At 38.8% G+C, this 24,117-nt stretch overlaps 1 protein-coding gene across 1 annotated transcript in view; it reads right to left on the bottom strand.

The window, feature by feature from the left end:
* The window catches only part of LOC132397309 (serine/threonine-protein kinase BRSK2), a 967,719-nt gene that overhangs the window by 186,576 nt on the left and 757,026 nt on the right, over positions 1–24,117 (bottom strand). The window contains exon 6 of the mRNA XM_059975930.1: positions 288–321. Coding sequence (XP_059831913.1) covers positions 288–321 — 34 coding nt within the window. The remainder of the gene's footprint in view (positions 1–287; positions 322–24,117) is intronic.

Genomic DNA, 24,117 nt, shown 5'->3' with positions numbered 1-24,117 from the left:
CTGCTCACCAAAGGATTTCCAACAACAATACCAAATAGAAAATGAATTATACACAGCAAGTGAAATAAACTCAATATATATATAAATTTTCTGTTCTCCAGCCAGCTTGTTTTCTCTATTTCATGTCTTTTCAGACATCACTTATTCCTATGCCTCATTAGACAAGATGTGGTAACAAAAGAAAACAATATTTAGTTGAACACACTATTACTTTTCTCATGACGGGGAAGTATTCATACTCATATTAAAATAAACAGCTATGAAGTTTTTCCTTGGTAGGTGCTTACCCTGATGACTTCAGGACAGGCGTAATGGGGTGAGCTGAAAAAGAAGAAATCAAAACAGTCAGTTTACCGTACGGTAGAACTAAAGGTCATTTAATATTTCATATTAGGTGTTGAGCACTTTTCACTGACAGGAAATATTCCCTTCAAAAATGCAATTCATGCATAGGTTTGAAGATCAGTACATTTGGAAATGGATGTCACAAAAAGATAGGAAAAATAGAATTTAGCACAACCTCTTACTAATAACTTTTAACTAACATATCTTCCATTAGGTAGAATCTACTGCTGTTTTAGGTCTTCTAGAATAAATGCCTGAAAGTCCTCTTAGCTCTCACTGGTGCCTTGTGTTGAGAATTAGGCAAATTTCTTTCAGGTTCCTTCCCTAACAAGAGATTCTGCAGATGCTGGAATTCTAGAGCACCACACACAAAATGCTGGAGGAACTCAGCAGATCAGGCAGCATCTGAGGAATGGAATAAACATTTGACACTTTGGGCCGAGATGCTTTATTGGGACTCATGATGAAGCATCCTGATGAAGTGTCTCAGCCCAGAGTGTTGAATGTTTGTTCCCTTTCACTGGCATTGCCTGTGTTGAGTTCCTCAGAGCAACACACAAAAATTACTGGAGGAACTAAGCAGGTCAGGCAGCAACTGTGGCATGGAATAAAGGTTTTGGGCTGAGTCACTTCTTCAAGACTGGAAAAGAAGGGGTAAGATCTGGAATAAAAAGTGGGGGAGGGGAAGTTCCTCTAGCATTTTGGGTACTTCACTCCCTTTCCAACATAATTATTGATCAATATGGTCTTTTGGCTGCATTTCTGACATGGTCTATCACTCTCCCTTTGGACCTTTTCTGGTGTACAGCTAAGTTACACCTATGGAACTTTGCTTAGTTCTGCATTTTAAAAGACAAATGTGTCTGTAATTGAGAAATATTCTATTAATTTGCATTACATTCTATTTTTAGATAGACTCCAACATTGGAAGAAAGAAGTTTTCTTGGTACCGTTTTACAAAGAAACATATAAAATACTTTGCAGATAGCATTTTGTCCCTTCTGCACTGTTTGGTCTTGTAAGTTAACTCACAAATAGAAATGATCAAAGAAGATAGCAATAAGTTAAAGGCAGCATGGTGCACTAATGCTGGCTAATAAAAAAAGTCCAGAAGCATAGACTCAAATGTTTGCTAATGGATTGGCTTCCCCACCTCATCTTGCTATTGCGGTGATAGATGTAAAGTGTTCCCTCAGCGCAAAAGAAATAACTAATGTACTTTTCAGCACTGAGGCCTGGAGTTAATTGGAGAACAAGCAGATGGTCAGTTAAGTGCTAATTACAAATTGCCTTCCCAATATACACTTAACAGCATATAATTGCTATTGAAAATCATTATGGTCGCAACAATTGAAAGTGTATTTAACTGTACATTATTACTTTAAATTAGTAAGTTAGCCATCCATTAAAACGGGTGCATTATTCAGCAGATACTACATCTGAGTTTATTTCATATTACTGACATCAGATTGGTATACTTTGTCAGAAGAAGATGTACAAATGAAACTGAAATTATTCTGTACTATTTTCTTTAATAGACTTAAATTAATGATCTGAAGATATAATAAATTCATTTTCACATTCATTACTACCAGATGGTAAGGCATTAAACATCAGCATCTTTCACACCAGTTATTGGCTTGGACTTTGCAGTCAGCAGCAAGCTGTCCGCAGTCACCGCTGATCCCTGGAATAAATTAAAACTACCTTAGTCACATGAGAAGAAGATAGCTAGATACTCTTTGTTGTGATAGGACTTTTCATGTGGTGATGGTTGAAATATATTAGTCCACAAAACTGCAAAGAAAAGTTTTAGAGTTGGCTAGATAGATCCCCTTGGCCTAGTTGGCTGCCAAAATATTAGATACTTCTGTTGATTAAATTTAATCAAAATAAACATATTTAGAAATAATCTAATTAGCTAGGAAATTTTATATATATATATATACACACACACACAAATACAACTGACTTTTGGAATTCATAAAATTAAAATGCTTAAAACCCACCATTCAAAAATTTATAAAAATACAAAGATTTAGCTTAGATCCTTCATAAATGTTCAACCCATGTTTTTAATTAATTTTAAGGGGCTTAAGGAATGTAACTATATTTCTAAATTATTTAAACAATGTTACTTTATCAATTATTCAATCTTATTCTTCATGTTTCTGATTATTAAGGGTCTTTGATAGTATCAGATTATTCTAGGATTGGTACATACGGTACATGCCAGAGAGATTCTGGTTTGTCATAGTATGTAGGCCTCACATTTCCATGAATGAACAAAATGAAACCAGGAGAGAAGAATGGAAATAGCTTTATTATTTCATTCACTATATTCAACAACCTGAGAAGCTGACCTGGAATCCAAGCAGGTACTTTGGATCCACTATAGATCAGGGGTATATGTTAGGTGAAGGATACACCATCATTTCGTGACCAGTTCTTTTCCCATCTCCTTTTCAACACAGAGAGTCCAAGCTGTGCAACATTTCCCAAACTTTTTTTCCCCTTGAGTGACTCCATTTAAACACTGGTAATATTTCTGGACAAAAATAATGTCATCACCATGCATGCAATATATTATAAATGTATATTACAATACCTGCTTTTGTTATGATTGTATTTAATCAAAATAAATGAATTTAAAAACATTTGCTGAATAGACAAATCTCTATCATAGGCAGTCCCTCAGGACTGAGATCGACCTGCTTCTGCTCCTATTTTGTGGGTTTTGAGAAGACTGATTAGGTTACCATAGTAACTGTAGATTCTAACACAGCTGGGCAGAAGGCAGCTGACTGGTAGGTGAGTGGGTAGTTTGTAACACGGTACATTCCTCCATCTCTTACACAGGGCTCCTTTGTGCTTCTGAGGTTCTCAACAAATTTCCAAATGTTACTTCTCTAATAGTCGTGTGCATGAGGTTCCCAGAAGTCTTTAAAGAAGCTTTCAGCACATTCTTGACCCTTGCTCTCTATCTGTCTGGGAATTCCCTCCCACAACACAGCTTGGTACAGGGTGTTTGTATTGCGATCGCAAGAAAACAGCTAAGACAATCACCAACTGTTAGACTCCCTTTATGCACCAACTCTGACACCTCTGTATACAGTCCACACCAATTCCATCTCCTCTGCCAGTAAGCAACCCCCTGATGGGGTAGACTTGAAGTTCTTAATATTCAGCCGTTTCTTCCCATCGTTAAAATAAGACATTTAAAAAAAGACAATAACACCTCTGATTGGCCCCGTAGAGGCCGATGCGACTGAGAGCACTGTCATCTTACTGGTTACACAACATAAAGTGTAATAGATTCAAATATTTTATTTTAGAAATTGAATTATAACATTTCCCTCCACCAACAGCTCTGACTTTTATGGGAAAAATTATGAATACCAAATTGTTCCTCCAAAATGAATAAAATGCTACCTAATTAACTAATTAATACCAAATTAAACAAGCACTGCATGCAAGCTTGAGGTAATTCTTTAAAGTCTCATTCATACTTCTGTGCTTGAAAGTACTACTAAAAGGCCTAGATCCCCCTTCAGCATCTAGATGTACCTCATTTTCACACAGCTGCAATGTCTCAGTATTCTGTCAGCATATTGGAAACTTCCTCTGGGTGTAATTAGAGGAAGGCACCAATGCCATGGCTGAGTCCAGCTCCAAATTAAAAAAGGAGGAAGCCTACCACTGACCGTTGCGTATTCCTATTATTCAATGAAGAGCTCTCTTGAACAGACAAGGGAGTACAAGTTTTGCCTTTGATTGTTAGCACAATAGTAGGTTCACACTGTACTCTGCTTCTACCGTTCAATTCCACGGAAGTCAAAGGAACTGAGTTTGAGGAATGGAATATATTGCTTAGCCGTAGATAACTGAACGAATTTCTATCCAGATGCACAGCTGTATCTTTTTTCTACAGCTTTTGCACATGGAAATTGATTATCTGAATTTTCATTATCAATGAGTGATGAGAATATTCACTTTTAAATCCAATAATCATTTATAATGATAAATAGCTTCATGCTTTGAGCAATTAATGCAGCTACCTTTCCAGAAGTTTAGTTAACAGAAAAAAGATGTTCAAATAAATTGAATTATTCAGGCATTTATCATATTGTTAAATGTTCATTTAATTATTAACATTCCAAAGAACAGCATTGTAATTTTATTGCATCCCAAAATTATCATATCACAGCAAATTCTTCACCTATTTACTGAGGCAAGTCATGATGCATGGATACTTCAACTAAATTTTACCAGATGCCATTAATCTAAAAGTGCATCTCTTAAGTGTCATCACAAACAGAAAAATCATTTTTTAATCTTATTGCCTAAACTGTGCATTATCTATTAGTGCTTTACTTGTTTTTTCACTTCCTCTTTGCTGCAGGAAATATTTTATGTTTGTGTACCGGGAGAAAGCAGTTGAGTGAGCAATATTGGACTTCGAATTCTTCAGAAATTGTTACAAGTTGAAATTCCATGGTTTGGTATGACAAAAAGAACTAAAGTCAAATTTTGAGAAAAATGGAATGTTCGGGTTCTGTTTATCAGACAGTTCAGAAATAGTCCAATAGATCTGCCTTTGTTGACTTGTTTTCTCTGATGCACACATTATAATATAGACATGCATTTATAAACCACTCCATGCACCTTAAACTTCCCACTAATTCTGAACAGGTGAAGATTGGAACTGGTGATGCTGGCTAAAGCATGGTTCAGTCAGTAGATTCTTCATGTAGTCAATCGATAATCAGTTTTCATGTATATCATTCATGGACTGATTTTAGAGTGTTGAAGGGTCTATTAGGCCAAGGGAGCTGTGGCAAAGGTAAAGAATGTGAGGGCAATATGGCTGAAAGCCCTCCTACTCCTAGCACAGAAGGAGCCAACCAGAGGTAAACTACAAGAAGGCAAAAGCCGGGACACACGAATGCAAGAAGTTGGAGAGGAAGAAAGGAGTCACACATACCACAGAGCAAAGTGGTAAATATACAACAAGAAAAACTTTCCACCTGTGGCAGCCTTCAGTAACATAAGGCAAAATACGTCAAATTTGAATCCCAATTTGTTTTGGGTATATGGATTTCAGTCTTACGTCAGTTAAAGAAGTTTAATTAGCTACAGTGTTTGTGTCCATGTGAGGTATGGGGGGGGGGCAAAAGATGAGGAAAGAAAATATATCAGTTAGGTTTCAAAGAAAGATTGCTGTTCTGACATTTCAAATTGCAGATATTTGTCATAGAGTTATCCAACACAGAAATGGGCCCTTTGGAGCACCATTTCTGCACTGACCATTAACTACTCATTTATATCAATGCTATATTAATCAGATTCTTGATTATCAGAATCAAAATCAGAATCAGGGCTATTATCGCTGACTTAAATGGTGGAACATTTCTTGCTTTGTAGCAGCAGTACAGTGTAAAGACATAAAAGTTACTATAAATTACAAACTAAATATTGTGCAGAATAAGAGGAATATTGAGGAAGTGTTCAGGGACCCATTCAGAAATTGGACAGAGGGGAAGAAGATGTTCCTAAATTGTAGAGTGGATTTTCATTTCCTGTACCTCCCCCTTGACGGTAGTAACAGGAAGAGGGCTTGTCCCCGATACCGAAGGCCCTTAGTGATTGTGCTTTTTTGAGGCACTGCCATGAACCCCTGAATGTTCTCCACAAGTCCACAATCAATTCTTTATGTTTGCCAACGCTGATGTTGCAACACTCTTCAATGTTTTTAGGATATGGAAGGAAACAGAAAGACCCAGGGAATATCCAAATTGTACTATATTGCATTTGTGCTATTAAATAGGTATGATTTTTACAGGAATTCAATAAAAGTTGACAGCCACAAAGTAACTAAAGTCACATCTCAACATCTGGTAAAATGGCAGCAAGCTCGGTCACAGCAGCCTCTCTGGGTCCAACAAGTAGTGCAAATGTTTGTCTTAAATGCTTTCTTGTGTTTGCAAGACCCTGCTTGACATTGGTAATACAAATGACTGAAAATCGGGTTTGTTGATTCATTGGTGAGACCTACTGCAGGGGGAGTGACGTGGCCTTGGTTGTTGTGTGGACTAGGCGTGGCATTCCCTGTCACAGGCAACCAGGAGAGGAGGTGCTGGAGGCAGTTTGAGAGGGAACAGACTGGGAGCAGGCATGCTGAAATCTCTGCTGTGTTGGGGCTGGCTCCTTGCAGGCCAGCTCTCTCGTCAGCACTGCTCTCCAGTGTTCGCTCTCTGGGAGACAAGCTGGATTGCCTCCATCTGAAGCTGACCCAGTGCAAGATGAGGATCCACGTCCTTGTTCTTGTAGAAGTGTGGCTCCAGGACAACATCCCATGCACCATCAATCTTTAGGCAAAGTCACACAGGGACTTGTGCTAATATATTGTTTTGTGACTGTACGTGCTATCTTAACTATATGTGCTGTGTGTGACGGTATGTACTGTGTTTTGGAGAAATTCTGTTTTGTTTAGCTGTATACATGAGTATGGCTGAACGACAAACTTGAACTTTAAGTTATCACCATTATCAAAAAAGTAGAGTTTAATTTTGACTTGCCGATAACGTATTTTTCTAGCAACAGGAAGGATTATTAAGAAAAATAACTAAAAAATCAACAGATAGCTTTGTCATTATGCTAATGTCATTATGTAAAGACAAGGAGCTTCTCACAGAATTAAAGAGGGGAACTGCAATGATTCAAGTTCTTAAATTATAAAGCAATGAAAAAAATGGTAGTTTTTTAAATTCTGTCTGAGAAATTGATATGAGTAGAAGAGGAAATTGTTGAACGTGTTTGTTCAAATGAGGACAAAGCATATCCAATGGAAGTGACCAAGCCTTGAAAACACTGTGGACCACGTGTTGAAACTGGGTTTGTCTGTATACGCTAAACACATTATCAAGTGTGGTATGAAGGAGTTTGAATAACACTGAAGTACAGGAGAATCAGACAGTAAAGTGTTGATCCTGTGGAATGATCCTAGCACAAATAAAGATAGAGGCAGTGGATGCAGCCCCAGAACAACACTTCAGGGTAAAATACTCAGAAAATAATCTTGTCTTCATGCAGCAAGACCTGAACAATTTTCAGCCCTGAGCTTAAATGACAAGTACATAAGAATACTTTCCAGGTGCCTGAATGAACATAGTTTCAGAAATTGAGAAAAACACAATGCAGCACCCCTCCATCATCCTAAACTTTTATCCCTCCATTGCTGCCATACCATGATTGCAGTGTGTCCATCCACAAAAACACACAATGCCAACTCAGCAAAATGTCTTCGGCCTCACCTCAATAGCTCAGAAGCCTTAGCCACTGCAAGAACAGCTGTATCATTGCTGGGGCAAGATTCTGCAACATCCAGCTGGCACCTTTGCCTCACAAATTGAAGCTGCTCAAAAAATAGGTTCTCTATCACTTCTTCAAGGGTAACTGGACAAGGGGACCGAATTTAAAATCTTAAAGGGAAAGAAGGGTATTCTTCATGGTGGCCACAGTTGTGTCATTTGACAAAGGCACTTAATACAGTAGTTGTACATCTGCAGAGTTGGCACATACTCTCAAGACATGGCTGAACGATCAAGTACTTATGAACACTAAGACTACCGCATGATAGCACGTCAGCTATAACAATCAGTAGTAGAGGGACTGACTCAGAAACCTTCACTATTAAGACAGTATCATTGTACTCACCCTATTTACCATCTTTATTGCTGCCATCCTTCACCTCATTGGCGAAGACCTGCCATATAGAATCCCCAGCATATCCAGAAAGGACAAGGGCTTTTCAACCTCAACTGGGTGAAGGCCAAGAACAAGGTCAGCACCACCACTATCATGGAGCTTCTGTATGCAAATGATAATGTTGTCACAGCACACTCTAAAGAAGACCTCCACTGTATCCTGAATATCTTTGCCAAGGTATACAGAACCCTGGCTTTTGTTTTGAATATAAGAAAGAGACAGGTTCTGTATCAGCCATCACCCAACCATCCATTTATCCAGCCCTCTATTAAAGTTCACAATATTGGCCTTGAAAATGTAGAGCACTTTCCCTGTCTTTTTAGCAATCTCTCCTCAAAAGCAGACATTGACTCAGAGGTCAACCAGCACCTGGGTAGTGCTAGTGGAGCACATGCAAGATTAAGGAAAAGTGTCTTTGAAGAATGCAACCTACGGGTCCAAACAAAGCTGTTGGTCTGTGCAGCAGTCACTCTTCTAACATTACAGCATGGACCAGAATCATGGAACACCTACAGTATACACCTGAAATCCCTGGAACAATATCACCAAAGAGCCTTATGAAAGATTATGAGGGTCAGCTGGAAGGACAAACGCTCTAACACCAGCGTACAGGATGAGGCCAACAGGAACAGCATCTCCATCATGGTAAAGCAATACCAACTCCGATGGATAGGTCATGGCATCCGAATGCCTAACTCACGTTGAAGGAAGGTCAGTGAGCCCCTGCTGGGCAGGGGAAACACTTCAAAGTTAACATCAGAATCAGCCTGAAAACATCCAATGTTACATCTAAGAACTGGGAAGACACTGCACACAATAGATACACCTGGGGAAAAAATGTTCTAGAGTGAGCTGCACTACATGACAAAAAAAGTGAGGGTGCAAAGGGAGAGAATGAACAACTGGCAGGTGTGTTCACAGACATTTTTAATCTCTCCTTCTCCCAGTGTAGAGTGCCCTCCTCCTTCAAAACATCCACCATTATTCCTGCACCTAAAAAGACCAAGGTACATGTCTGAACAACTAGCGTCCTGTCGCACTCACCTCAAGAATCAAATGCTTTGAGAGTCTGGTTAAGGACTACATCTGCAGCATACTACCACCCAAACTGGACCCCCTACAATTCACCTACCAACACAAATGATCGATAGATAACACAACAGCCACAGCTCTACACACCGTCCTTACACATCTGGAGAAGAAGGATGCTTATGTGAGAACGCTGTTCTTGGATTACAGTTCAGCATCCAACACCATAATTCCCTCCAGGTTTGATAAGAAGCTCAGACACCTTGGCCTTCACCCTGTCTTGTGTAGGTGGATCCTTGACTTCCTGTCAAATCGCCAGCAGTGGTAAGAGTGGGCTCCTTCAGCTCTGTCCCTCTGACCCTCAACACAAGTGCCCCTCAGGACTATGTACTAAGCCCCCTCCTTTACTCTCTGTATACCCATGACTGTGTCGCCACCCACAGCTCCAATCTGTTTATTAAATTTACTGACGATACTACACTGATTGGCCTAATCTGAAATAATAATGAGGCAGCCTACAGAGAAGAAGTCACCACCCTGACACAGTTGTGTCAAGAAAACAACCCCTCCCTCAATGTCGCAAAAATCAAAGGAGCTGGTTGTAGACTACAGGAGGAATGGAGCCAAACTAGCCCCTATTAACATCAATGGATCTGGGGTTGAGAGGGTGAGCAGCTTTAAGATCCTCGGCATAAATATCACCAAGGATCTCACGTGGTCTGTACATACTGGCTGTGCTGTGAAAAAGGCATAACAGCACTTCTTTCACCTGACAATTGAAGAAGTTTAGTATGCCCCCAGAAGAACTATCTATAGGGACACAATTGAGAGCATCCTGACTAACTGCATTACTGCCTGGTATGGGGACTGTACTTCTCTCAGTTGCAGGATCTGCAGAGAGTGGTGCCGACAGCCCAGTTTATCCATAGATGGCAACTTCCAACTATTCAGAATATTTACAAAGACAGGTGTGTAAAAAGGGCCCAAAGGTCATTGGGGTCCCAAATCACCCCAACCACAAACTGGTCCAGCTGCTACCATCCGGAAAACGGTACTGCAGCATAAAAGCCAGGGTCACCAGGCTTGGGGACAACTTCTTCCACCAAGCCATCAGACTGCTTAATTCATGCTGACACAACTGTATTTCTATGTTATATTGACTGTCCTGTTGTACATACTATTTATTATAAATTACTATAAGTTGCACATTGCACATTTAGACAGAGACGTAATGTAAAGATTTTTACTCCTCATGTTTATGAAGGATGCAAGTAATAAAGTCAATTCAGTTCACTTCAAAAGACCCAACCACTAAACACAGCCACCAATTACTCATGTCCACACTGCACCAGAACATGTGATCCCGGTTCGGTCTCTCCAGTCAGCAATAGACCCACCAAGAGACAATCCCTAAGGAAAACATCTTACTCTACTCGAGTGATTGCAATACCACTACATTTCAGAATGCCCAGCACTGAAATTTGGTTTGGAAATACATGAAAGATATCTGTGGATGGAAAGTGTGAAAAGTAAAATTCTGATAAATGGTAACAAAGTGGTATTTGATCAGTTTTAAAACTAGGAGCAGGCTCTGAGGATAGACCCTCAAGGTGTGCCATGATCAACAGAATTGCAAGGAGACAGTACATCTTTCATTTTTATAATCCTCTGGAAGATTTCTCCCCATTGTGCAATGGCTTTCTTGGAATCCATCAGAGTCCTCTCCTCAGAAGAGTTCAGTATGTCTGGTAACTCCTGCACAAAAGGCACAGATTGCAGCCCTGGAAGTACCTTGGGATGAACTTGGTGGAAGCCTATAAGTGACCTTCAGACATAGCTTGGCTTATTATCTCTCAGAGTCCATTATTATTCATTAGGTCTAGTAACCAGCATATAGTCATGTTCTGGGCCTGTGCAATGACTGTGGTGGAATAAACTTACAGGAACTTTAGTTTTTCAGGACTACAGCAAAACAAGCATTGGGCCCAATCCTCAGAACTCCACACATTATTCATGTGAACATTTTGATAATACAGCACTAACCAAGTATCTCTCACAATACCCTGCTAGCTTCTAGAAGGGCAGATGTGCTCAACACTCCATCAAAGCATGGTAGAGGTTTCCATGAAGGAAAGGACCATGAGCTAAAATTGGAGGAAAAGACTTAAGCATCTTTTAAACAGAAGGAAAAGTTTGCAGCTTTGCAAAACATAAGACCACAAGTAAATAGGACAACTAGCCACTCAGGCCTGCCCTGTCATTCAATCTGATCTACCTCACGCCTCAATTCCTCTTTTATAGCCAATTTACCACAGCCTGGAATTTCCAAATCCTTCAGAGGTTTATCTAGCTACTCTTTAAGTATAGGAACAGCTAACATTGCTACATTCCTACCTTCTAGTGCAGCCTTAATTTTTTGACACCTGCTGCACAATAAAATCAGCTAGCTCTATTATTTTGTTGTCAGGCTGATTTATCATTTTGTTGTCACTTTGGATGAACTCTCCTGAGAATGCCATCAGTAATTTGACAAATGGTCAGTCACTATGGGCACTTAGCTATATCATTGTTGTGGCAAATTTGCATAAGTAGGAGGATGATTTGTTATGAAATAAATAGTATTTCCTTTTATTAAAATTTTTAAAAATCTCAGGGAACAATATAATTGATTGGTCTAATGTCCTAGATATAAGGAAGTAAATATTTCAAACTTTACCAATATACAAAGCACTGTTTAATCTCTACCATCTGATCATTCCTTGACGTAGTTCCTCTAGCCTTATTAGTTTTGCAGACAGCATGTATTCTTGTTGGATATAATGCCGTAGTTTTATGTTAAACCTCATTTCTATATTAAGTTCAAAGCACTGTAGGGATGGATTCTCAATTCACTTGGATGGTGCAAGCAGTAGTGAGAAATAACAGAGAAATTTTGAGAAAACCTTTATTATTATACAGCACTGTTACCAATTGATGTTACATTACAATAGCAAAATTGCAAACCCTGCTTTGTAGTGATTATGTTCATTTTATTAATACAATGATCTGGGAAAATGGCTGAGATGGAAGAACCCTCCCCTTTCTGAATAATTTAATCTTTGTAGTGATGCTGTGGCAAAGTGCTTTATAACTCTTTGCGCTGGGTTTAATTTAGCACAGAATGATGAGACTACAAATTCTCTTTAATCTGCTGGCTGAAGATGAAATTAATTTCCAGTGGGTAAATGCGCGACGCAAAATTATGTACAATTTGCATGAGAGGACATACAGGGTGACTCCTCCTGAAAATGCCACACTGCTAGAGCCTCTTGTGTTTGAGACACTTCATAACTGTACAGCACTATAGATGATTTACCATGACACCAGTCTCTGCTTTACTTGACCTCAAAGAGCTGGATGCCTTATACCTGTATGGCACAGACAGCAGCCATTCAGCCAGTGGAGCCTATCAAATCTCCCAAGGGGACAATCCCATTAGTGACATTTCTACTCATAATTTTCCTTCTCACCCTACAACTCCCTCTCACATGCCTATAATTCCGTTTTAATTTTTTTGTCATTAGCCTACATTAAATGGTATATTTACAGTGGCCAATTAACCTGTAGCACACCTTTTAGATGTGGGAGGAAATCAAAGCAATTGGAAGATATTCACATAATCACAGGACGTGCACATTCCACAGCATACCGGCAGCCCATGCTTAAAGAGTTAACTCCCAATCATCAACATCCCTCACTTTGAGTGCAACATTCAAAATACAATAACATCAGAAGTTCTGCAGCATTGCATGATTTCTTAACAGCATAAATTAGGAACAGATATTCTGCAACAGTGGACCACTTGCATGGGATAGATTTGTCTCACTGAGACAGGGAAATTATGTTAGGGTGAAAAGAGAGCAGGAACATTCAGTCATGAGGAAGAAAGAGGCAGACTTAAGCATTAGGAAGCAAAAGTCAGTCAGGGCTTTTGAGAATTATCAGTTAGCCAGGAAGAAGCTTGAAGAAGGATTTAGGAGAGCTAGAAGAAGACATTAAAAGGTTTTGCTGAGTAGAGTTAAGGAAAACCCTAAGGTATTCGACACGAATGTGAGGAAAAGTGTGGGTAGAACCATTCAGGGACAAAATGGAAAAATGTGACTGGAAGTGGAGGAGGTAGGGGAGGTGCTTGATGAATAATTTGCTTCAGTTTTCACCAGGGGGAGGAACCTTGAGGTCAGTGTAGAATAGGTGAATATGCTGGAGCATAGAACATAGAACAATACAGCACAGGAACAGGCCCTTTGCCCATAATGTTGTGCTGAACCAATTAAATCAGTAATCAAATGGCTAGGCACATTAATCTCTTCTGCCTACATAACGTCTATATCCTTCCATTTTCCTCACTTTCACATGCCTATCTAAAAATTTCTTAAAAGTCCCTAATGTATCTGCCTCTGCCACCACACATTCCACGCACCCACACTCTCTGTAACAAAAGCTGCCCCTCACATCTCCTTTGAAATTACTCCCTCTCACCTTAAATACATGGCCTTTGGTATTAGACATTTCAATCCTGGAAAAAAGATACTGTCTGACTACTCTGTGCCTCTCATAATCTCATAAATCTATCAGGTTTCCCCTCAGCCTCCACTGCTCCAGAGAAACAGCCCAAGTTTGTCCACCCTCTTGTTATATAACATTCCCTCTAATCCAGGCAGTGGAGGTAAACCTCTTCTACAGCCTCTCCAAAACCTCGACATCATTCCTACAATGGGGTGACTAGAATGGTACGCAATACAGCAGATGTGACCTAACTAGAGTTTTGTAAAGCTGCAACATAACTTCCTGATTTTGGAACTCAATGCCTCCACTAATAAAGGCAAGCATGCCATTTGCCTCCTAATCACCCTACCAATCTGTGTAACCACTTTCAGGGAGCTATGAGCGTGGAAGACAAGATCCCTCTGTTCATTACAGAGAGGGACCCTGTTACAGGCCTTGACCTTAACAGTATACTGTCTCTTTACATTTGACTTACCAAGGTGCTGCACTTCACATTTGGCCGGATTATACTCCATCTGACATTTCTCCATCCATATCTGCAACTGATCTATATACCACTGTATTCTTTGCCAGTCTTCTACACTATAAACAATGCCACCAAACTTCATATCATCTGCAAACTTACTAACCCCCCCCCACACCTATATTTTCATCCAGGTCATTTATATTTAGCACAAACTCTAAAGGTCCCAGTACAGGTCATTTCAGAATACCACTAATCACAGATTTCCAGTCAGAACAAGTCCCTTTGATCACTGTCTTCTATGGGCAAGCCGTTCTGAATCCAAACAGTCAATTCACCATAGATCCCATGCACCTTAATCTTCTAGATGAGCCTCCCATGAGGATCCTTATCAAATGCCTTACTAAATTCCATGTAGACAGTATCTCTATCTCTACCTCATCTATCACCTTTGTCACCTCATCAAAAAACTCAATCAAGTTAGTAAGACATGACTTGTCACACACATAACCATGCTGGCTCTCTCTAGCTAGGCCATACTTTTCCAGATGCTCAGAAATCCTGTCCCAAAGAATTCTCTCAGTAACTTCCCTACCATTGACATGAAACTCATTGGTCTTAAGTTTCAGGGTTATCCTGGTTCCCTTCTTGAATAATGGAACAACATTAGCTATTCGCCAGTCCTTTGGGACCTAGCCTATGACTGGAGAAGACAGAAAAATATCAGTCAATGCCCCAGTAATTGCTTGGCTATTTTCTTGCCTCTCTCAATATCCTGGGATATATCCCATCAGGCCCTGGGGATTTATCCACCTTAATGCTCTGTAAGAGACCCGACACTACCTCCTCCTTTACCTTGAAATGCCCTAGTACATCATTACCCTTGGCACTGATCTCCCTATCTTCCATGTCTTCTCCTTGGTAGATACTCTATATAAAGTACTCATTAAGGACTTAAGGATCCTCTGCATCCAAGCAGATGTTCCTTCCTTTTTCCTTGAGTGATCCTACCCTCTTCCCAGTTATCCTCATCATCTTGTTGTATATATAGAATGCCTTGGGATTCTCTCTAACCCTACTTGCCAAGGACTTTTCATGGCCCTGCCTGGTTTTCCTAATTCCCTTCTTGAGTTCTTTTCTGCCTTCTTTATAATCCTCAAGGGCTCTACTTGATTCCAGTTTCCTAAACCTTACATACTATGCTCTTTTACTTCTTAACTAAATTCATCACCTCCCTCAACATCCAAGGTTGTGTTGCCTTGTCATCTCTGACCTTCCTCCTGGCCTGAACATACCTGTCCTGTGCTCTGAGTGATTGGTCTTTAAACACCCTCTACATATTGGGCATGAGTTTTCCCAAAAACAGCTATTTGCAATTAACTCCCCCTAACTAAACAACTCGGGATGTTATTTTAAATAAAGCCATTGCGTTGTTAATAATTGAACTGCCAGCATGCTGTTTTGCACTGAATGGAATCGCAATGCAATCTTGTTGTCCTCGGCAATGATAATAAAGCTCTAACTAACTAACTAACTAAATAACGCTCTCATCGTTTGCCAAGCAATTTAATACTATCCCGCCAGGTCCATACTTATCCTTATCTATTGCTATCTTAAAACTTAAGGAGTTGTGGTCACTGCTCCTTAACTGAAAGGTTAGTCACCTGGACAGAATCATTACCCAACACCAGGTCTAGTCCAGCCACTCCCCTTGTTGGACTGTCTACATTCTGATTTAGGAAACCCTCCTTGGTGCATCTAACAAATTCTGCCCCATCTGAAGCTCTTGCACTCAGGAAGTCCTAGATTATATCAGGGAAATTGAAATTCCCCATGATACCACCTCTATTGTTTTTACACCTTTCATTAATCTGCCTGCATCTGTTTGCCACTGTCTTGGTGGCTATTGGGGGACGGGGTGGGCTGCAGTACAATCCCAGAGTGATTGCACCCTTCCTATTTCTGTGAGACTCAGTGGACAAACCCTGCATTATGTCCCCTCTGACTGCAGGTGAAATGCTGTCCTTGTTTAGTAGTGCAACTTCCTCTCTACCTCCCTCTCTACCTTCTCTAGAACATCAAAACCTTGGGACATTCTTGTCTCTCTCTCTCTCTCAACCAAGTCTCTGTAATAGCCACAAAAACATAGTTGGATGTACTGCGCATCTCAGGGTTAAGAAAGAGGGAGTGTCAGAACCTCTGAAAAACATTAGGATAGGTAAGTCCCTGGGCTGGATGGGATATACCACAAGCTACTACAGAAAGCACAGCAGGAGATTGCAGGGGTGCTGATGACTACCTTTGCACTCTCCCTGGTCAGCGGAGTAGTGCCAGAATAGAGATAATCCTGGGAATTATAAAACTGGGAGTCCTCTGTCAGTGGTGGGCAAATGAGTTGAGAGGTTTGTTAGTTACAGGTTTGCGAGCATTTAGAGAAAAATAATCTTATTGGTGATAGTCTGTGTGGCTTTGTCAATCAGAGCCTTATGAGCGGTGCAAGTGGTGTATATGGATTTTACCAAGCTTCCTCATGGTACATTTATATAAGAAGTCATGAGGTATGAGATCTATGGAAACATGGCTGCGTGGATTTGAAATTGGCTTGCCCACAGAGGGCAGAGAGTGGTTGTATTCTGCATGGAGGTTGCTGGTGAGTCAGGTTCTGCAGGGATCTGTTCTGGAACCCCAGCTCTTTGTGAATTTCATAAATGACTTGGATGAGAAAGTGAAAGAGTGGGTTAGTAGGTGTGCAGATGACATGAAGGTCATCGAAGTATGTATACTATTCTACAACATTGAAGTTCATCTTCTTGCAGGCAGTCACAAAACAAGGAAACACAGTAAAATTCGCGAAAAAAAACACACACCAAAGACCGTTCACACATCCCATGTGCAAAAGAGGACAAATAACACAAATATTTTTAAAAAAAGCGAACAATTAACAAGTGGACATGAACTGCAGAGTCCCGGAAAGTCAGTCCACAGCTGCAGAGCCAGTTCAGCTCTGAGGTGAGTGACACCCAGCTGAGAGCTCAACGGCTGCAGGGCGACCACGGCTCCGGAATCTAGCAGTGTGGGACCCGATAGTTCTGCACATTCTGACCGATAATAGTAGCAAGAAGAGAGAAACAGAGAGACCAGACAAATGCAGACCAATAGTGCTGAACACCTGTATGTTTTCCTCTCCCAGCCTTGACGATAAAAATCTTGCTTGACATTTTAATTGCCGCAAAGTAATGTAACTGAGCGTGGGTCCATCTTCTGCTTTCAGGTCTTGATGCAGTGACCTCCAGAGCAATACCCGCACTGGCACTCTTGAAAGTTAGTACACCAAATCCCCCAGGAGGTCACTAAAGTGTTACTTCATTTAGTCGGTCAAAAGTACATCTCTTAAAGGGAAATTACAGTCTGCACCAATCACAGTGCAGAAGGAGTATATCTACTAGAGTATTTGGTAGTTTTGTGAGCTGCCTGCAAAATGTCACCATTGGTCACCACTGCCATCAGGCAGAGTGATCCAGCACCGTTTTGTGGATATGTTAGAAGTTGTCATAGTTTACAACAGGATGGAGATAGGATGCAGACTGGGATGGAGGAGTGGCAGGTGGAGTTCAATCTAGAAAAGTGTGAAGTGATGCACTTTGAAAGATTGAGCCTGAAGGCAGAGTACGAGGCTAATGGCAGGATTCTTAGCAGTGTGGTGGAACAGATGATCCTGCGTCCATTAATCCCTCAAAGTTGCTGCAGAAATCGATACTGTGGTTATGAAGGATTACGATGGCCTTCAGTCAGTGGGTGGATTAAGTTCAAGAGTCATGGGGTTATACCACACAGAGTAGAACTTTACAAAATAAATTAAAGACTGGCAAATAACATACATGCAAAAGAAGACATTGTTCAAAAAACAAAATACTGAAAACTTGAGTTGTAATGAGGCCTTGAAATTAAGTCTGCAGGTCATGGGATCAGTCCAGAGTCGGGGTGGATGAAGTTACACACACTGGTTCAGGAGCCTGATTATTGTAGGGTAATAACTGTGTGGTGTACACCTCAGGTTTCTGTACGCCCTGCTTGATGTTAGTAGCGAGAAGAGGGCATGGCCTGGATGGTGGCGATCTTTGATGGAGGATGCTGCTTTCTTAAGGCAGCACTCCATGTAAATGTATTCATGGTGGGGAAGACTTTGCCTGTGATGGACTGGGCTGCAGCCTTTTCTATTCTTGGGCATTGGTGTTCCCATTCCAGACTGTGATGCAACCAGTTAGGATACACTCTGCTGTGCATCTACACAAGTGTGTCAATGGTTTTGGTAAACTGCTGAATCTTTCTTTTTCAATCTTTTCATTATTATTATTAATATCAACAAAATAAAATTGATACATAATGGGATTACTAACATACACATTTCAACTGAACATGAAAGAATACATAAGCAATAGTTACAGTATAAATGAGTATTCCCAAATCATGGATGATACAACTTACAAATAAACAAGGCAAACCTAGGTATATCATAATATATATTTAAAAAAACAGAAAAAAGAAAAAGAAAAAACATTATGCAAAAAAACTAATCTAATAATCTAATAACTAATAAGGGAAAAAAAGAAAAAAAGAAAAAAGAGAAAAAGAAAAAATGGAAAAAAAGGGCTGTTTATAACATCTCACAAAAATACAAAATCATCAGTGTCGTCAACTCCGATCCTCTCAACATATATAAAATCGAAACTGGAAAAACAAATAGGCTTGGAACAGGGTCATATTACATCATATGAAAATATTGAATAAATGGTCTCCATATCTTTTCAAATTTAATAGAAGTATCCAATACAACACTTCTAATTTTTTCTAAATTTAGACATAACATAGTTTGAGAAAACCAATGAAATACGGTAGGAGGATTAATTTCTTTCCAATTCAACAAAATAGATCTTCTAGCCATTATTATAAGAAATGCAATCATTCGACAAGCGGAAGAGGATAAATGGAGTGAGTCCATCATTGGTAAACCAAAAATTGCAGTAATAGGATGAGGTTGTAAATCAATGTTCAATACCGTAGAAATAATATCAAAAATGTCTTTCCAATATTTTTTCAAAAGCAGACACAACCAGAATATGTGAGTTAAAGACACTATCTCAGAATGACATCTGTCACAAATAGGATTTATATAGGAATAAAAATGAGCCAATTTATCCTTGGACATGTGAGCCCTGTGCACAACTTTAAACTGCATTAATGGATGTTTAGCACATATAGATAATGTATTCACTAATTGAAGAATTTTGTCTCAATTTGCAATAGGGATAGTAAGGTTAAGTTCTCTTTCCCAATCATTTTTAATCTTATAGAAGGGCTCTGAATGTATCTTCATAATTATATTGTAAAGTTTTGATATTAGCCCTTTCTGACAAGGATTTAGTTCAAACAAATTCTCCAAAATACCTGAAGACACAAAATTTGTAAAAGTAGGAAGTAATTTAAGAAATTCCTAATCTGTAAATTTCTAAAAAAATGAAATCTAGGCAAATTATATTTATTTGATAATTGTTCAAAAGACATAAAACAATTATCCAAAAATAAATCAGAAAATCGTAGTAATCCTTTGGTCTTCCAAGCTGAATAAGCTTGGTCTATAATAGAAGGATAAAAAAAGCAATTGGATACAATAGGAATATTTAAAACAAACTGAGTCAACCCAAAAAATTTCCGAAATTGAAACCATATACGTAAAGTATGTTTAACTATCAGGTTATCAATTCGTTTCGGCAATTTAGAAAGAGCAAAGGGAAGAGAAGTCCCTAAAATAGAACCCAATGCAAATCCTTGTACAGATTTAACTTCCAGGTTCACCCAATGAGGGCTAAAAGATATATCCCAATCCTTTAACCAACATATCAAATATCGTATGTATATCTGTACCACAATTAATGCCAAAAATGTTCGGTGATTCTCTGATAGCAATTGCCAAGGGTTCTAAAGCAATATCAAATAATAATGGACTAAGACGACAGCCTTGTCTAGTACCCCAAAATAAACAAAAAAAGGGAGATCTTAGATTGTTAGTAAGCACCGAGGCTACTGGAGTATGATATATCAGTTTAATCCAGGAAATGAATGTTGGACTAAAATTAAACTTCTCAAGCACATTAAATAAGTATGGCCATTCAACTCTATCAAATGCTTTCTCCGCATGTAATGAAATGACACATTCTGAAGTGCTATGTGAAGGAGTATAAACCATATTCAATAATCTCCTAACATTGAAAAAAGAATAGCAATTTTTAATAAAACCAGTTTGATCTTCCGAAATAATTTGGGGTAATACCTTCTCCAGCCTCGATGTCAGTAACTTGGAAAAGATCTTGGAATCTACATTCAATAAAGATATTGGTCTACAGGATGCACAGTCAGTAGGGTCTTTATCTTTCTTCAATATTAAAGAAAGGGAAGCTCTATAAAAAGATTGTGGCAGATTGCCCAATCTAATTGCTTCTTCAAAAATCCTGCATAATCAAGGAGAAAGAGTAGTGGAAAAACATTTTAAAAATTCTACTGTATACCCATCTGGACCTGGTGCTTTCCCAGAATTCATAGAGGAAATAACCCCTTTAATTTCTGCATCTGTAATAGGAGTTTCTAATATTGAAAGATCATCTGATGATAATTTTGGAAAATTCAATTTCCCAAGAAAATCACACATGGTATTATGATCATGAGGGAATTCAGAATGATACAGGGACGAATAAAAATCTTGAAATGATTTGTTTATCTCATCATGGTTAACTGTCAGATCCCCATTCTGCTGACGGATCTTAGTAATTTGATGTTTAACCAAAGCATTCTTCAATTGACTAGCTAACAGCTTACCCGATTTATTACTATGTATATAAAAATCAGATCTGGTTTTCATTAATTGATTTTCAATCGAAGATGTAAGTAATAAACTATGTTCCATTTGAAGTTCAACTCTTTGTTTGTAAAGCTCCTTACTAGGAGTAATTGAATATTTCTTGTCAATCTCTTTAATTTTATCAACCAATAAAAGAGTTTCCTTCTTAATATGTTTTCTCAGACCAACAGAGTAGGAGATAATCTGTCCACATATATATGCTTTAAAAGTGTCCCAAAGTGTTCCGCAAAAAATATCATCCGTGGAATTAGTTGAAAAGAAGAAATCGATCTGTTCCTTCATAAATTTAATAAAATCCGGATCTTGCAGTAAGGTAGAATCAAATCGCCATTGTCCAGCCCCAGAAGCTGTATCCGTAAATTTATTAGAAAGTTTTAATGGAGCATGGTCAGAGGTGGCTATAATGTCATAATTTCAACCAATTACCAATGGAATAAAACAAGAGTCAATAAAAAAAAAATCATTCCTCTTAGAATGCCAAAATCTCCAAATATCAAAAATTCCATTATCAGTCAAAAAAGAGTTAATACAAGTGGCCGACTTATTAGGTAAAGTCTGAGTAGATATAGATTTGTCCAACAAAGGATTTAAACAACAATTAAAGTCACCACCCATTATTAACTTATATTCATTTAGATTAGGTAGAGAAGTAAATAAGGACTTAAAAAAATCGGGACAATCCACATTTGGAGCATAAACATTAACCATAGCAACCTTTTTGTTAAAAAGTAAGCCAGTAATTAACAAAAATCTACCATTCAGATCCGAAAAGATATCGTGTTGGACAAATGCAATAGAGGAGTCAATAAAAATTGAAACTCCCTTTACTTTAGCATTCGAATTCGAATGGTACTGTTGACCCCTCCAAAACCTAAAAAAGCAATAATTGTCCTCTTTCCTCACATGAGTTTCTTGTACAAAAATAATATGAGCATTAAGTCTTTGGAATACTTTGAAAATCTTTTTCCGTTTAATCGGATGGTTTAAACCATTAGTATTCCAAGAGACAAAATTAATGGTCTGAGCCATATTTCTGAAATCAACCCTTTGGTATATAAAGAGTTAACCAAATTATGAACTCATGCACCCGGAAGAGGAACAAAAATAAGGGGCGGACCCGGAAGTGAAAACATCGTGGACATTTTAGTAGTTTAAAATCAGCCCAAATGAAGAAACTAAAAAAAACTGATGTAAGGAACATAAGATTTAGAAAAAAAAACCCACCCCCCACCCAAGAGGAAAAAAGACCACCGCAGCCAGGAAAAGGCTGGGAAAAAGGAGAGATGAAACTAAATCTACCCCCATATCAGCAGAAGACAACTCCGTGTATAAAGGATAAAAAAAAGATCTAAAGAAATAATAATCACTATACTAAAACCAAACTTCTTAATATAATTGATAGTAAAAAAAACAAAAAGAATATAATCACTAGTAAATTATAAATCGGGTTAAAACCCAAACAAACCAAAATAAATTTAAACTGTGATAAGAAATGCATTATAGGAAGAAGACGAGAGAAAAAAAATGGTGAAATAAAAAAAACCAAAAATATTTTAGAGAAGAAACCGCCATCTTAGTAAAAAAAATTCACCTTCAAAGGATTAATAATAATGACCAAAGATAAAGTACAGTGGTTGAAATAAGTAAAATAAAAAGATTAATATGTCAAAAAAAACTTTAAAATTTATAAAATATAGAGTAAACCTACACCAATAGCCAGAAACAAAATCTGGTTTTGGAAACAAAAACCATCTTGCACGATCAAAATCACTCATTTATTAGGGATGAGAATCCGTAGCAGTAGGGAAGTTCTCATTCAGAAAGCTTCTCGCTTCAGATGTGGAAAGGAAACATGCTTCTCAGGGTATAAGAGCGCAGGTTTTAGATTTTTCTCATAACATTCAGACATCAGAGGTTTAAAAAGAAGCCTTGCCTTCATTACTTCTGGACTAACATCTTCCACTAATCGAAGATTGTGATCTTGAAATTTGACCATCCCTACATGCCGAGCGACACGAATAAGTTGCTCTTTAACATGCACATAGTGAAATCGGACAATTACAACCGGTGGTTTAGCTGAAGCACTTGGTGATCGATGCATAATTCTGTGAGCACGATCAAGTAACGGAGGACTGTCTGGGAATACAGAAGGGGACTCATCCTTTAAAAGTTGAGCAAAGTACTTTGAGGGGTCCCCTTGTTCAATACCTTCCGGGAGACCAAGTATGCGTAAGTTCTGTCTTCTGGACCGATTCTCAAGGTCGACACTCTTGGCTTTAAGTGTTTCCACCTGTTTAATCGTCGAAAGTAATTTCTGCTCCAATTTTTCAACGATCAAGTTTCACTTCCGAGCGTCCTCTTGCGAAGTTGCAATTAGAACTTGCTGCTGGTTAACTACTGAATCCGTCTTATCCATATAATCTTGAAAAACCTTAATATCTTGTTTAAAAATTTGTCACTGTTCTTCAAATTTTTCATTTAAAACCTCCAATAATATTTCATAAGTCAATTCAGTGCACTTAGGATCGGTCTTTTTCTTCTTCCTGTTCCCGTTAGGATTCTTCCCAGGTTCTCGCTCTTTAGATCTAAGAGCCATTTCTGCATTCATTTCTTCAAAAATTCACAATAAACTCTTAAAAGTAAGTCCAAAAAAGTAGCAAGAATCTTTTGGTGTGGGTAAAAGTAAGTTAAATAAGGGTGATCATAGGTTAAGAAAAGTAAAGGTTATGGAGTGAATCTGAAACAGTGCTCACTCCATGAGCGTCTCCTGCTGACTGGTAAACTGCTGAATCTATGCAAACTTCTAAGCAGAGGCACTGTTGAGCCTCCTTTGTGATGATAGTTACATGCTTTTCCTAGGGTAGGTCCTATGACACGTCAGCACCAATGAATTTACAGCTACTGGCTCTCTTTACCTCCGCTTCCCTAATGTGGTCTGGTTTCTTCTCTTGTAGTCAATAATCAGCACTTTGAACTAGTCAACCTCATGGCTAAAAATAAGCTAATGAAAAAGCAGTACCGACAGTTTGACTCAGATGTAGTAGATGTAAGCCTC

Source organism: Hypanus sabinus, chromosome 7 (assembly GCF_030144855.1).
Source record: "Hypanus sabinus isolate sHypSab1 chromosome 7, sHypSab1.hap1, whole genome shotgun sequence".
NCBI classification, from domain to species: domain Eukaryota; kingdom Metazoa; phylum Chordata; class Chondrichthyes; order Myliobatiformes; family Dasyatidae; genus Hypanus; species Hypanus sabinus.
This window is presented reverse-complemented; position numbering and strand designations above follow the sequence as displayed.